The 16016-nt window shown below is 46.7% G+C and overlaps 1 protein-coding gene across 1 annotated transcript in view; it reads left to right on the forward strand.

Annotated features, from left to right (window-relative positions):
• Sag (S-antigen visual arrestin) overlaps positions 1-16016 on the forward strand; it is a 32938-nt gene that overhangs the window by 4976 nt on the left and 11946 nt on the right. The window contains exons 3-9 of the mRNA XM_026412758.2: positions 3087-3131; positions 4581-4774; positions 6816-6875; positions 10048-10124; positions 11724-11859; positions 12644-12728; positions 13715-13787. Coding sequence (XP_026268543.1) covers positions 3087-3131; positions 4581-4774; positions 6816-6875; positions 10048-10124; positions 11724-11859; positions 12644-12728; positions 13715-13787 — 670 coding nt within the window. The remainder of the gene's footprint in view (positions 1-3086; positions 3132-4580; positions 4775-6815; positions 6876-10047; positions 10125-11723; positions 11860-12643; positions 12729-13714; positions 13788-16016) is intronic.

Below are 16016 nucleotides of genomic sequence, written 5' to 3' on the forward strand. Positions count from 1 at the left end.
AGAAATGAGCAGGAGACAGACATTTAAAAAACAAAGATATTGATAGTAAGCATTTGAAAACTCAGCATCATTAGTCATGGGGGAAATACAAATTAAAGCCACACTGAGGTGTCATTACATGCCTATCAAAATGGCTAAGATGGTAACCCATACCTGAAATACCAGCAACTCAGGAGACTGAGGCAGAAAGATCCAAGTTTGAGGCCAGCCTGGACAACTTAGTGAGATCCTGTCTCAAAAATAAAATAAAAAGGGCTGAGGATGTAGCTCAGAGGTAGAATGCAGAATGCTCTTCGGTTTTATCCCCAGTACCATAAAGGGGGGGGGGGGGTGGATACCAAATGCTAATGAGGGCACAGAGAAACCTGATCACTTCCAGAGGTTGGTGGTGGGAATGTAAAGTAGTCCAGCCTTGGGAACAAATTTTTACTCCTCACACTTCAGATAGAGCCCTAATATCCAGAGTATACAAAGAACTCAAAAAATTAGACAATAAGATAACAAATAACCCAATCAACAAATGGGCCAAGGACCTGAACAGACACTTCTCAGAGGAGGACATACAATCAATCAACAAGTACATGAAAAAATGCTCACCATCTCTAGCAGTCAGAGAAATGAAAATCAAAACCACCCTAAGATACCATCTCACTCCAGTAAGATTGGCAGCCATTCTGAAGTCAAACAACAATAAGTGCTGGCGAGGATGTGGGGAAAAGGGTACTCTTGTACATTGCTGGTGGGACTGCAAATTGGTGCAGCCAATTTGGAAAGCAGTATGGAGATTCCTGGGAAAGCTGGGAATGGAACCACCATTTGACCCAGCTATTGCCCTTCTCGGACTATTCTCTGAAGACCTTAAAAGAGCGTACTACAGGGATACTGCCACATCGATGTTCATAGCAGCACAATTCACAATAGCTAGACTGTGGAACCAACCCAGATTCCCTTCAATAGATGAATGGATAAAAAAAAAAAATGTGGCATTTATACACCATGGAGTATTATGCAGCACTAAAAAAATGACAAATTCATGGAATTTGCAGGGAAATGGATGGCACTAGAGCAGATTATGCTAAGTGAAGCTAGCCAATCCCTAAAAAACAAATGCCAAATGTCTTCTTTGATATAATGAGAGCAACTAAGAACAGAGCAAGGAGGAAGAGCAGGAGGAAATGATTAACATTAAACAGAGACATGAGGTGGGAAGGAAAGGAAGAGAAAAGGGAAATTGCATGGAAATGGAAGGAGACCCTCATTGTTATACAAAATTACATACAAGAGGTTGTGAGGGGAATGGGAAAATAAACAAGGAGAGAAATGAATTACAGTAGATGGGGTAGAGAGAGAAGATGGGAGGGGTGGGGAGGGGGGATAGTAGAGGATAGGAAAGGTAGCAGAATACAACAGTTACTAATAGGGCATTATGTTAAAATGTGGATGTGTAACCGATGTGATTCTGCAATCTGTATTTGGGGTAAAAATGGGAGTTCATAACCCACTTGAATCTAATGTATGAAATATGATATGTCAAGAGCTTTGTAATGTTGTGAACAACCAATAAAAAAAAAAGTAGTCCAGCCTCTCTGGCAGAAGTTGGATAGTTTCTTTAAAAACCAAACATAAAGCTGAGCACGGTGGTACACACCTATAATCCCAGTAGCTCAGGAGGCTGAGGCAAGAGGGTCTTGAGTTCAAAAGCCGGCCTCAGCAACTTAGCAAGGCCCTAAGCAACTTAGTGGGAACCTCTCTCTAAATGAAAAAAAATTAAAAGGGCTGGTGATGTGGCTCAGTGGTTAAGCACGTCTGGGTTCCATCTCCAGTACCAAAAATAAAACCAAAATATAAAAAACTAAACATATACTTCCCATCTGACCCAACGGTTGCATTCCTAGGCATTTATCCCACAGAAATGAAAACTTAGGGTCCTGGGGTTGTGGCTCAGTGGTAGAGCACTCACCTAGCACGTACGAGGCTCTGGGTTCGATCCTTAGCACCACATAACAATAAATAAAATAAAGACATTGTGTCCAACTATAACTAAAAAAAGTATTTAAAAAAAAAGAAATGAAAACTTTAGTTCACATAAAAATTTTTAGGGCATGATTGTTCCTAGCAGATTTTAAATCTCCAAACTGAAAGAACCAAAATCTCTCAGTAAATGAGGTTCAGTAAAGTGAGATCCATTTGTGCCACGGAGTACTCCACAGTAAAAAGAATGAGCTACTGAATAATGGTGGAATGAATTAGATATCATTACCCTAAGTACATGTATAAGGCACAAATGGTATGAAAATACTTTGTGTACAATCAGTGTTTTGAAAAATTGTGCTCTATATGTGTAATATGAAATGAATTGCATTCTGCCATCATGTATAAAAAATCAGAATTTTTTAAAAAATGAGCTATTGATACCCTTGAAACTCAGAAGCCTGAGGATGATTCGGTGAGTGGAAGAAGCCAGTCCCAAAGGACCACATACTGTAGATTCCATTTTTACAATGTTCTCAAGATGATAAAATTACAGTGAAGGTAGCTGCCAGGGGCTGAGGATGGTGGGGGTAGGGGATGGTGGGACCACAAGGGTAGCCAAGGGGGTCTTTACGGTGATGGGACAGTTCTCCATTTGGACTCTGTGGTGGTTAGACAAAGCTCTGAAAGTGTTAACATAACATAGATCTATGTACACACCTGGTATCCTGGTGGGCTTCCAGCTTTTGCTACTGTGCTGTAATCATGTAAGGTTTAACACCATTGGGGGATGTAGGATAAAGGATACTGGGCATCTCTCTGTGAATCTGTAATTATTTCAACATAAAAAGTTGGAAGAGAATCCAGGCACAGTAGTCATGCCTGTAATCCAGCAACTCGCAAGGCTGAGACAGGAGGATTATAAGTCCAGGCCAGCCCGGGCAATTTAATGAGACCCTACCTCAAAAAATAAAAAGGACTTGGGATGTAGCTCAGTGGTAGAGAACCCTGGGTTCAATCCCCAGTACCAAAAAAAAAAAAAAAAGAAAGAAAGAAAAAAGAAAGTATCTCCTGCTCTCTTGATCTAACCCTTGCTGTTCTCTCTCTTGGTCTAGATGGTGTGATATTGGTAGATCCCGAGCTTGTGAAGGGAAAGAAAGGTGAGCAGAGACCTTGTCCTCTGGGCTGTAAAGGTCAAGGCTCCCAGCTGGCTCTGGGAAAGAGGCATTTGTGTGGGGAAACACGCCTGCTAGAGGCAGGAATAAAACCCAAAATTTATTTTTATGCATTCTTGCAGTGATTCTGAACCACAGTGTCATGGTGCCCTTGAGATTTCTGTAGTTGAGATGTGTGTGGCAAGCCATTTATTACTAATGACTGTTGTATAAACTGAATCAGAACAGATTCAGCTTATGCTGTGAGAAAGTCGCTGACTCAGTTCCATTCTAAATATGTGGTTGCTACTGGCAAACACAAGGCCTTATTGTAAACCCGGGATGTGCCCACAAGCATCACAGGTATGGGCCATTAGCAGCGAGGGGGATATGGCAAGAATGGAGCAGAAAACTGTCCTGCTCTGCCATCTCTACCTTCCTGCCGGGTGGAGCCTTGCCAGCCCATGCCCTTGGCCACAGAAGGTTGCTTTATGTCAAGGAAAGCCACTGCCTGGCGACAGCAGGCATAAAACCAGGTCCTCTGGGCATTTTGCTTGATTACTAACTTTGAAGGTAGAGTGGGCAGGTGGTCAGTAGATTCTCTGAGCCAGCAACTAGGGCAATTGCCCTTATTGCTGACACAGACGAATCCTTAAGCAACAGCTTCTGAGGGCCTGGAGGGGCCACTTCTGTTATGCCTTATGCTCAACAACTGTGGGCTTTGTGTCTTTTTCAAAAAATGCCTCCTGAACTTCCACATGATTCTTTTGGTCCACTGGGATCACAACTTAAGTCTTTAATCAAATGGAATTTTCTAAAGGGGTGATTTAGAGAATGCTTTATAAGTTTCAGAGCGATGTGCAAAGAAGGCTCTAACTGGAGACTTTTGAGGTTGGTTTCATCTTCCTGCTTGGCCAAAGGCCCCTCCGGCCCCTCCGGTCCCTCCTTCAGCCCTGTCTGGTGGCAGCTCACATCCTTTCACTTTCCCTCTGCCTTTTACCTTCACCCTTAACTCTGCCCAGCATCCTGAACCTCCAGGCCCAAGCAAATAGCACTGTCTTAAAGCTCCCCAAGTAGCCTGAGCTGGCGGGCACAGTGGCGAGGGGAAGGATGGAGAGACAGTGGGCTCAGGTGGACAGCGCCAGGTCCTTGGTCCACAGATATCTATCATCCTGGCAAAATAATGGGGTTACCAGAGAGATGTTTCCCAATCCTCTGACATTCCCCTTAGGGTCATGAAATCTAACCCCCAGGAAGGTACTGATTCTCTCCAAATATGTGCACCAGCTGGGAAGTACATTTTTCTCAGATCCTTTCCTTTCCAGACATGAAAGTCTGGGGCCAATGGTGTGGTGTGGTCACCCTGCTGCCCACTTATCCCAGTGAGGGTGGCATCAGGCTGTTGGGGGCATGTCCAATGAACCAAGCTCATCCCTATCTGTCTCTTCTTCCCAGTGTTTGTCTCTCTGACCTGCGCCTTCCGCTATGGCCAGGATGACATCGATGTGATAGGCCTGACCTTCCGCAGGGACCTGTACTTCTCTCGGGTCCAGGTGTACCCTCCAGTGGGGGCTGCAAGTGCCCCTACGCAGCTGCAGGAGAGCCTGCTCAAGAAGCTGGGGGGCAACACTTACCCCTTCCTGCTCACGGTGAGTGCTCCTGACCCCTGGCTGGCCGCCTTTACCTACTGCTCCTCATAATGGGAATGGGCAACAGCAAGGGAACAAAAGAAGAGCTTTGTGTCTTCAGGCCTGTAAATTGCACCCTTGAAAGAAATTCTAGATTGCATGGTCTGTGATAGTCTTTTTTTTTTTTTTTTTTCCCAAATCCTTGAAAATAGCCTCCTGCCTTTGAAGGCACCATTTCAACCTGCCCTTTAGATATTTCCTTTGTCTGACTGCCCAATTAGATGAGTTCATGCTCTTGCTCTGCTTATTCGGCTATAACAACAAATCTGCAGAAGTTTCCCTGGGCTGGCCTGGGGTGTTCTTTGCAGGAAAGTTTCCCAAAGGACAGGTGAGCCTAGTGGAATAAGAAACCATCTTTAGCCTTGCCCATAGCTTGGTGGCTTATGTAACTTTAACCTGTCACCTCTCTTGAGGCCCATGTCTCACCAGTGACCCTGCCTCTCAGGGTGCCAGTGCCCAGCAATGCAGGCAGTGTGGATGGGAGCTCTGTGAGGGAAAGCTTCTGCCAACCTTCTTCCTTGATGCTTGTCTGTTGTGATCATAATCTCCTCCAGAGCGATATGGCTCAGCCTGATATGGCCCTGCCTCAAGCTCCAGTGTGGACAGCCTCGAGCCACTCTCAGAAAGAAGCCAGACACGGAAGCTTCTTTCATGTTATCATGTGGTTCCATTTACGTGAGGCAACAGGAATAGTCATTTAGACAGAAAATAGGAGAATGGCTCTGGAGGTGGAGGGGGGGAACAGGGGAGGGGAGAAATGGGCAATTATTGTCCAGTGAATAAGGAGCTTCTGGTTGAGATGATGAGAAAGTTCTAGAGAAGGATGGTGGTTGTTATGTGAATGTGTTTAATGCCAGTGAACTGTTATTTTTTTATTTATTTTTAGTTGTAGTTGGAAACAATACCTTTATTTATTTATCATGTGGTGCTGAGGATCGAACCCAGGGCCTTGCACATGCTAGGCGAGTGCTCTACTGCTGAGCCACAACCCCAGCCCAAACTGTTCATTTAAAATTGTTAAAATGGTAACTTTTATATTCTTCTATTTAACCACAATTGTTTTACAAAATCTCTATTAAGCCACTGTAATCCCAGTGGCTTCAGAGGCTGAAACAGGAGGATCCTGAGTTCAAAGCCAGCCTTAGCAAAGGCGAGGTGCTAAGCAACTCGGAGAGACCCTGTCTCTAAATAAAATACAAAATAGGGCTGAGGATGTGGCTCAGTGGTCAAGTGCTTCTGAGTTCAATCCTTAGTACCAAAAAAAAAAAAAAAAAGTGATTTCAGATTGATACTTCCCTTTCTTACAATGCAACATATGGAATTAATTGGCTCAAATGGTGTTGAAATGTACAAAGAAGAATATTTATCGCAGCATTGTTTATAATGGCAAAAAAGTAAACACCATTTTCCAGGCGCAGTGGTGCATGCCTATAACCCCAGCAGCTCAGGAGGCTGAGGCAGAAGGATCTGGAGTTCAAAGCCAGCCTCAGCAACAGGGAAGCACTAAGCAACTCAATGAGACCTAGTCTCTAAATAAAATACAAAATAGTGATCAGGATGTGGCTCAGTGGTCAGTGTCCCTGAGTTCAATCCCTGGTACCCCCAAACAAAACAGTAGAGACCATTTAGGTGTCCAGTGAAGTGGGTTGGCTGCATTAAGTGCACATTATAGAAACTCTAAAATGGTGGTGCCAGGCAGGGTTTCACCACACGGGAATGGTCTGAAAGCTTTCTGATTCCGGGGGTGGTAACGAAGCAAGGGAGCAGAAGCGTGTTCAACATTGTGCCATTTCCACGAACACTTACACCTGAGCACACACTCGTGCATGTGTCTGCCCCAGAGCTTCTGGATCGACACTAACCTGGATGCCAGGTGTGTGGTGGAACAGGCTCTCTTAGTTCTTGCTCATCTTCTTCCTTTTCCCACTTCATGTGATGATTCTGTGTCACACCTTAAATACCCCCTCGGAAAGAAGTGATTTTTTTGTTTGTTTCTTTCCAGTTTCCTGACTCCTTGCCCTGCTCAGTGATGTTGCAGCCAGCTCCACAAGATGCAGGGAAGGTGAGTTAACCAAAACACGCCGTGGGTCCTTCTTTCCCTCAATGCACTCTGTGTGTGTGTGTGTGTGTGTGTGTGCGCACGCGTGCATGCCCACCTGCGCTTGGATATTTAAACAGTGGAAGTTTGTGTGCTGGACATCCAGAATCAAGGGGTCCTCAGGGCCATGCTCCCTCTGAAGCCTGTTGAGGAACCCTTCCCTGTCTCCTCCCGGCTCTGTGGCTAGCTGGCCTTCCCTGGCTGCTGATCATCACTACAGTCCTTGCCTCCATGTGACATTCTCTCTTTGTGTCCTTTTCTCTCTGAGTCCCTTCAATAGGCTTTTAAATGTAGCTTTTTATCATGGAAAATTTCAAACATACTCGAAAGAATAGAGGCCAGGATAAGACCCCTGTGAACCTGTCACTCTCCTCAGCAACTGTTAGCCAGGGACATCCTGGTGAACAGGAGACCTGGCCCTCCTGGGAGCACTGTGGGAGCCCCATGCTGGTGAGAGGCGAGGGAGGATGCCATGGGAGGTTTGTTCAGCAGGCTTAGGGAGGTCCTCTGGTAAGGTAAGGAGCAAGCCACACTCCCAGGCAGAGGGGCACCAATGCTCAGTGAGAAGTGCTGGAAGAAAGCCAAGATCAGAATGGAAAAAAAAAAGTGTGGCCAGATCTCCTCAAAGGGCCTGGTGGATGATCTAGGGACTTGGGTGTGATTGGAATCACTGGCAGGCTCTGGACGGCAGGTCTGGCTTAGGTTTCCAAAGTGTCACTGTGGCTACTACGTTGAGAATGAGGCTGGGCTTGGCATGTATCATGAAGAGAAAGAGAAGCAAAGCCGGGGGGTGATCGGGGTGACCAGGGATTACAGGCACAGAGGAGGGGCAAGGACCCTGGGTGCTGAGTTCTCGGTGTCCTAAGATGTGACGGTGACTGCAGGTCTGTACCTGCACAGTGGAGGAGGACACGCTGGACAGTGTTTATCAGTATGGGATCCTTATGGTTGATGGTTCCAAAATGGAATCCAGTTTTAAAGAATGGATGGAACAGAACAGAGGAGAATGGAGGGAGGGGAAATCCCAGCATCACACAGCAAGACTGAATTATCACATACTAAGAGTTACAAGTCTTGCTTCTGAAACATCTGTATGCCATGGCCCAGGAAAATGAGGAGTGAGGATGGCTGAGATTGGGGATGACAAGCCCACTCAGGAAGAGGGGCCCAAGAACTGAAGTCCAGTCTAGTCAGATCTTACGGTGCTCTTTTGGGAGACCTAAAATTCAGATTATTAGGCAACCTTTCTGGATCTCTGTACAGGCTACATCAGGCCCTGCCTATTTTCTCTGTTCTATGAGATGAAAGAGTGTCAGTGGGTCGGGAGAGCTGCAGGCAAGATGCTGCATTGTACAGAGCCTGGAGATCTGCCTGCAGGCGCCAGGGAGGTCTGTGACACGTAGGAGATTGTCAAATGAAGAAATAAATAGATGTAATATATATATATATGCATTGCATGAACGATAAATTACATGTTATGACCTTAAAATATTATGCAATATAGAGCTGGGGATATCAGTTGGTAGAGTGCTTGCCTTGCATGCACAAGGCCCTGGGTTCAATCCCCAGCACCACCCACACACACAAAAAAATTATGCAATATATTATATAATATTCTATTATGCTATATAATATTAACATATAACATGTAACATTAATTATATTGATAATATAATATAATATTAATATATGGTACATTATTATATTAAATGATATATTAATAATCATTAATATAAAGACTGTAATATATAAATTATATAATTTTTATGTTATTATTCAAATATATATATATATATATATATATAGAGAGAGAGAGAGAGAGAGAGAGAGAGAGAGAGAGGGAGAGAGAGAAAGAGAGAGAGTGAGTTTTTGGTGGAAGAAGCATGCAGATGGGAGAGGCTGTAGAGGTGCATGGTCTGTTTGTGCAGTAGCAGAGTGGGGCTGTGGGGCAGGGACAGGGTGGCTTCACGATGCCTGGTGTGGCTTGCAGTGATATGTATGTATTTTCAACCTGGAGTTTACAGTGGCCCTGAATGCACCCTGACAGGACCTGTAAGTCTGAGGCTTGACACAGCAGGTGTCAAGTGCCTTTGCTGACACCCACCCTCTCCCCTGGCAGCTGGGGAAGCCTGCAGAGCCAGCTGTGGGTGGAAGCCCAGTGCAGAAGGAGGGTTGGAGCAGGGGCTGGAGGAATTATGCCTGGGGCTGAGCACTGAAGGTCACTGGCAGATGCATTTGTCTGACCCACAAATTCTTAAAAGTTTTTTGTATTTAAAAATGAGGTTTTACACCAAATTCCATTTCTAGTTTCTGTTTAAAATTTTGAGGTATAGGAAAAGGGTCCTGGGCACAGTGGCACACACCTGTAATCCCAGTGACTGGGAGGGCTGAGGCAGGAGGAATGCAAGTTCAAAGCCAGCCTCAGCAACTTCATGAGAACCTTTCTTAAAAAGTGGGGGGCAGGGCTGGGAATGTGGCTCGGTGGTTAAGTGCCCCTGGGTTCAATCCCTGGTGCCAAAGGAAAAAAAAACATTTTAGTTGTAGATGGATGCAAAACGTTTATTCTATTTATTTATTTTCATGTGGTGCTGAGGATCAAACCCAGTACCTCACACATGCTAGGCAAGTGCCCCACCACTGAGCCACAACCCAGCCCCAAGAAGAAAATTTTGATGAGCTGTTGACATCAAGGGCCATTGCTGGCTGGCCAACTGGGGTCAGGGTGTTCTCACCTCAGCAGGGCATTCACAGACCCCACCCCCAGCCCCTGTGATCACCTACATCTGTCCCCTGCTATAAGCATCAGGAAGTCATAACACAACACAGGGTCACATGGAAAAGGACAGCTACGAGTGCAGGGACCTGCCAGGCCTTGTGCGATAGTCTCCACACCACCAGAGGGCCTCATCGGGCGGCCCACTTCTCGTCCACTGGGGGCTCAGTCCTCATGCTAATGTCAGGGTTTTCTTATAAGTACACCTCTAAATTGAATCTTCATAGGGCAACGCTAAAAGGGATGTGGCCAAGACAAACAGTTATGGCCACAACCTGTACCTGTGGGAGGTGGGACCTGCATCCCAGCTCTTAGGAGGGAGGGTGCTGGCAGCTGCCCTGTCTGTCCTCTTGTCTCCAACAGAGCTGTGGGGTGGACTTTGAGGTCAAAGCATTTGCCACAGAGAGCCCAGATGGTGAAGAGGACAAAGTCTCAAAGAAGTAAGAGCCTATTTGGAATAGGTGAGGAGTGGGGGGGTGGCCACAGTACAGCACCCATTTTTATCTCTGTGTGACAGAACTGTTCCCCTGGGGCTGTGTGGCAGGGGTGATGGCGCCTCCCCAGCTCTGGGCAGCTGAGGATAGAACTATCTACCATCTACCTGTGGGCATTGGTGGGTGGTCATCTCGGGGACAAAGGGAAGAAAGTGACAGTAGCACACAACATCAAGTGCCACAGAAGCACCTACGAGCTCTCAGATCCTTCTTTTGTTTTCTTCTCCACCAGAGTCCCCCACCTGGATATTGAACCTGGGTCCCTGACTTATATCCCTAGTCCTTTCCATTTTTTTTACTTTGAGACATATCTCCTTAAGTTGCCCAAGATGGCCTCAAATTTGAGATCCTCCTGCCTTAGCCTCTCAAGTCTCTGGGATTACAGGCATGCACCACTGTACCCAGCTCTCCTTCTTTTAAATTTCTATTTATTTATTTATTTACTTATTTTGGTACTGGGAAATGAATCCAGGGGCACATTACCACTATGCTAGATCTCCATCCCTTTTATTTTTGAGACAGGGTTTTGTTAAGTTGCTTAGGGCCTCACTAAGTTGTCTTAAACTTGTAATCCTCCTCAGCCTCCCAGTTGCTGGGAATGCCCAACATTCTTCCTCCTTAAAAAAATTTTTTATGGTGTTAAAATACACATAATATGACATTTGTCATTTAACTGCTTCTCAGTATACAACTCAGTAGCATTAACTCCATTCCCAGTGTTGTGTAATCATCACCAACATCTATACCCAGAAGTAAAAATTTCATCCCTTCAACCCAAACAGAGCTCTATAACCAATAAGCAGTAACCTCTATTCCTCCCACCCTCCAAAACTCAAGATCATTTTTCTTTTCTTTTTTTTTTTTTGAAAGAATTTCTTTTTTAGTTGTAGATGGACTAATACCTTTATTTGTTTATTTTTTTATGTGATGCTAAGGATCAAACCCAGCACCTGACACACACTAGGCGAGCATTGAGCTACAACCCCAGCACCCCCATGCTCATTTTTCTAAGGAGTTGAACCCAAGGATGCTTAACCACTGAGCTATATCCCTATCCCTTTTTAGTTTTTGAGACAGGATTTCACTAAGTTGCTGGAGCTAGCCTCGAACTTGTGGTTCTCTTGCCTCAGCCTCCTGGGCTATTGGGATTATAAGCATGCACCATTTCACCCAGCTGGCTCATTTTTCTTATCATACCCAGCCAGACTTCTCACTGAGCCCTTCCCATTTCCCCACATATTCATGGTACACATCTCTTGGTGCTTACAACAGTTACTAGCTGCAATTCGTTACTGCTCTGGGGCCTGGCCACACGAGGCACCTGACACCATCACACAGCCTCACCTAACCAGAGCCTGACAGGATGAAAGAGACCTACAGAGACATTTCTGGCCCTGACACCCAGCCTGTGGAGTGGGAAAGTCCCCAGGGCTGTCCCAGGCACAGGCCTGTCCCATCCCACCTCTGTCAGGACTCTGGGGAGAGGAGAGGCCGAGCTGAAGTGGCTGATCTAATCCCAGGGATCCTCCGGCCTTTTCGCCACAGGAGCTCTGTGCGATTGCTCATCCGCAAAGTCCAGCACGCGCCATCTGAGATGGGGCCACAGCCCCAGGCCGAGGCCTCCTGGCAGTTCTTCATGTCTGACAAGCCATTGCACCTTGCAGTCTCCCTCAGCAAAGAGGTAACCCGCGTCCCTCTAGGGTAGTGTCCTGGGGCCCCAGCTGTGTGGGTGCCTTGCAAGCCGTTCTGCCTCGGGAGTTGTGGAAGGCCAGGGACTGTAAATGGCTCTTTCCATAACTGAGCCTCAGAACAGGGCTAACCAGCGGCACTGCCCTCGCTGGGCCCCACAGACGGGGGAGCCCTTTTTCTCACTGGCCTCTCTCTGCTCAACTCTAATGTCATGTCATAGGTGTGCCACCCTAAATTATTTACTCCCAGGAATGTTAGCCACACAGGGCGGCTGTGTGCGATGCCATCCATCAGGTGTGTCATGGTGGAAAAGGTGAAGCCCTGCTGGCTAGGGCTCGCTCTGATCCTTCTGGGAGACGAGGCAGTTTCACTCATGTGTTGGCAAGAGCCCATGCAGAGTGTGCACATGCGTGAGTGTACGTGTGCACATGTGCCCACTGGGGCTGGGTTCCACGTGATTGCTGGGGGAAGAGCTTCATCACCCAGTGTCCCCGTGGCTTCCTTTCACCTCACTCTTCCTGCTCCCAGAACCTCACAGTCCTACTCAGGACCTCCAGCTTCCTCTTATGTGACTCTCAGAGCCCCATTACCCTCCTCAGCCTCCTGTAGACAGGGCAGAACATGTTCCAGACCCTTCTCTGGAGGAAAGCATCATCTTCCTTAAAAGTAGGAAGTTCACCAAGCTTGTTCCAGTTAAAGGAATTGAACCTAGAAAGACCTAATAAAGATGTCCCCACACTCAGTTCTCCTTTCTGACTTCTCTCTAACTTTTTCAGATATATTTCCATGGGGAACCCATCCCTGTGACTGTGACAGTGACCAATAACACGGAGAAGACAGTGAAGAAGATTAAAGTCTTAGGTAGGACCTTCTTAAAATTAGAAGGCAAAACCTTTGAGAATTTCTCAGCCTTATCCTGTTTCACCAGGATCACTCTCTGGTCCAAGTAAAACCCTCTGGGTCTTGGGAACTACCTGCTTATCTTTGTTGGGCCATAGGCAGTGGGTCTTTGGAGGGACAGCAACCTTACAGGTCATCTCATTAGCCCGTATGCCCACTAGGGCTGTCTTTTGTCTTGGTGACATCCCTGACAGATGCTGTTTCCAACCTCCCATGCTGTCCCTTCCCACAGGGCCTCACTGTGCCTGAGCTCAGGGAAGCCAAGGGAGGAGTGTTCCTTTTTGGTCAGTGACAATTTTTTGTTGATCAGTATAGCAAGTATAGTGGGAAGGGCTCTGGATAGAAGACATAGGGTTAAATTGTGGGTTCATGCTAAGTCTCCTGAAGCCCTACCGGCATCCACAGCAGCAGCTCTTTGTTCATCTTCCCAGGCTGGGTTAGGTTGTCAGGAGAGGTCCCCTTGAGAGTGTTCTGTAAAGTGTGAGGTGTGGCTATCTCAGCTTGAGTGGCCACCTTGTGATGGCCAACTCTGGATGCGTACTGCAGGGAGGTGAGACCTTTGGGAGATGATCAGGGCTAGATGAGGTCATGGGGGCAGGACCCCATGATGACATCAGTGGCTTTATAAGAGGAAGAGGAACTTGAACCAGCAATTCATGCTCAGCCTCAGTGTGCAACACCCTCCACCATGTTGTGATGCAGAAGAAAGCCCTCACCAGATGCTAGTGTCATCTTAATGGGCGGGAGTTGACATAAAACAGGTTATCGGTGAAGAGAAATGACTCGAAGACAGAATTGGGAATCACAAGAGTTTTCTGAGAAAGCCAGAAATGGACTAACATGACCCTCAGAGAGAAAAGCCCTGCTGTGTCTCCAGGAAGGCCAGGAGTCATGCACATACATGAGGGGCCCAGCGTTGATCAGTGCCTCTTATCCTCCCTCTGCAGTGGAGCAAGTGGCCAATGTGGTTCTCTACTCGAGTGATTATTACGTCAAGCCTGTGGCCATGGAGGAAACACAGTAAGTAACAGCTGCATTTCCACTTCCGGGGTGGCCAACCTTCTCTGTCAAGTTCCTTTTTCTTTCATGCTGAGAACTAGAATGCCCAGCCAGCCCCCCAGCTTTTTGCTTCCTTCCTCTTTTCTCACTTCAGGGGATGCCAAGAAAGTTAGCATCTTAGTTCTGTTTACCTCGCCCCATGCGCCATCCATGTCCCAGGAGGTTGGAGAGAACAATGCAATGACTTCAAACAAACAAGGGGAGAAATCAAGGTGGATGTGTCACCCACCGGGGAACAGCTGGGCCTGCCTATTTATCCTTGACATGAGTCCTTGGTAATGTGGACTCTTTCTGCTAACCCCACCCTGCCCCAGCAGATGGCCAAATGAGCAGTCAGACCAGGCTAGGACTTTCTTTTGCTCCTTTATTTAGTTTGAAAATTCCACACCAATGATAACTTGATTAGGAAGATGCATTCATTTTTAGCCTGTCATTGTGAATGACTTTTCTCCCTTTGATAGAATCAAAAATAAATGAGAATCCTGCAGTGGCTCCTTCATTCATGAGAGATAAAGCAGGCTGCACTTTGTGCTAAGAAGTCAGATACATTTTTTTAATGTGTGTGTGTGTGTGTGTGTGTGTGTGTGGTGGGGGATTATACTCAAGAGCTCACATGTGCTAGGCAAGGGCTCTACCACTGAGTTACATCTCTAGACCTTTTTATTTTTCATTTTGAGACAGGGTCTCACTAAGTTACCCATGCTGACCTCAAATTTGCAATCCTCCTATTTCAGCCTCCCTAGTGGCTAGGATTATAGGTATGCACCATTGAGCCCAGAAACATTTAATACACCCCAGAAGGCCTTTTCCACTTTATCTAGTTGGCATGTTCTAAACATCACTGAATGTAGACAACATTACCAGGGTCAAAGGAAGGTTGGGGTGGAGAGGAGGGGTTGTTGGTGAGGAAAGATAAACTGATTCACTAAGATAATATTGCACAATATTTAAAAGGCAACTTTAGGATAAACTATTACTCAAAACAAATTCATCCTTAAGTTTAAATATAGGCCTTCAGTGGAGGGAAGCAGGAAAGAACCACAACTCCTTAGCTGACTTCTTAATGCCAGGCCTAGGGTCTGTCCCACATTTTGGGCACATCCTTGCCATCCTTAGGGTCTGGGGAGTCTTAGCCCCAGCTGGCCTTTTGGCAGATGCTCAGAAACAACCAGGCAAATAGTCCTGACTGAGTTTTTAACTATATACCCTGTTATCTAGCCTACTTTTAAGTCTTTGGGTCAAATGAGTCTCAGGAGACTGAAAACCATTCTAAGATCCTCCCAAGGGTAGGGGAGGGAGATTGGAAGCTGGGTCAGATGGTGTTAGTGGGTCTTAGGCTAGAGGCCACTCAGAAGGCTGTAGAGCATGAGCCACTGTGCCAGACCCTGGGACTCCAGTGGGAAGGCTTCCTCCAGCCAGGTCGTACCTGATTTTCAACCTGTTACCTGCCATTGAGTACCAGGTCCTGAAGGCCCTGGAAGTTGCCTTAAGGCCTTGCCACAGTCCTTTGGCAAGCTCTGATTCAGGAAAGGCCATCATGCAGCCCAGTCCCAGGGCCCCCTTTCTATTTCTGTCACTTTTACAATAATGCAAAGTCCATTTTTGTCAATGCCACTGCCCAAATCTAATTCATTTGATAGATTGCCCCAAGACCTAGGTGGGAGGACGTGGGCCATCCTGGGCTCATACAAAATTCTATGAAGAGCTTCCTATATCCACCAGAGGCAGGATCCACCATAGTTGCTTTAAACTCCCCAGTGAGCTCAAATAGGGGAACCCTTCTGCAGGAGGCATTTCGGGCTCCAGCTGTCTTGGAACACTCTCGGGAAGTAGTCCTGATGCCAGCTCCCGGGCAGTGTTTTCAGGCCACACCCTGCCTTCCTCTGGCTGGTACAAGGATGCAGGGCGTGTTGCTGGCACACAGGGCTCTGCAGCCTAAGGCTGCGACTGTGTGGCTGTTGAGTACAGGGTTGGCAGAACACAAGATGAGAGGTGTACAGACAGCCCTCACCAAGGCCTGGTGCCCGGCACGTGAACAGCAGAGTTGGTTCTGCAGCCTCAGATGCTGCTTTGTGATCTTGGTGATGCTGTGTCCCAAGCACAACTCCAGATCGGCCTCTTGGCACAGGGTTCCTGCCATCTGTCAGATGCTGGGGAACTCAGAGCTCAGTTGATGACCCAGAAGACCAA

This window comes from Urocitellus parryii, chromosome 1, assembly GCF_045843805.1.
Source record: "Urocitellus parryii isolate mUroPar1 chromosome 1, mUroPar1.hap1, whole genome shotgun sequence".
Taxonomy (NCBI): Eukaryota; Metazoa; Chordata; class Mammalia; order Rodentia; family Sciuridae; genus Urocitellus; species Urocitellus parryii.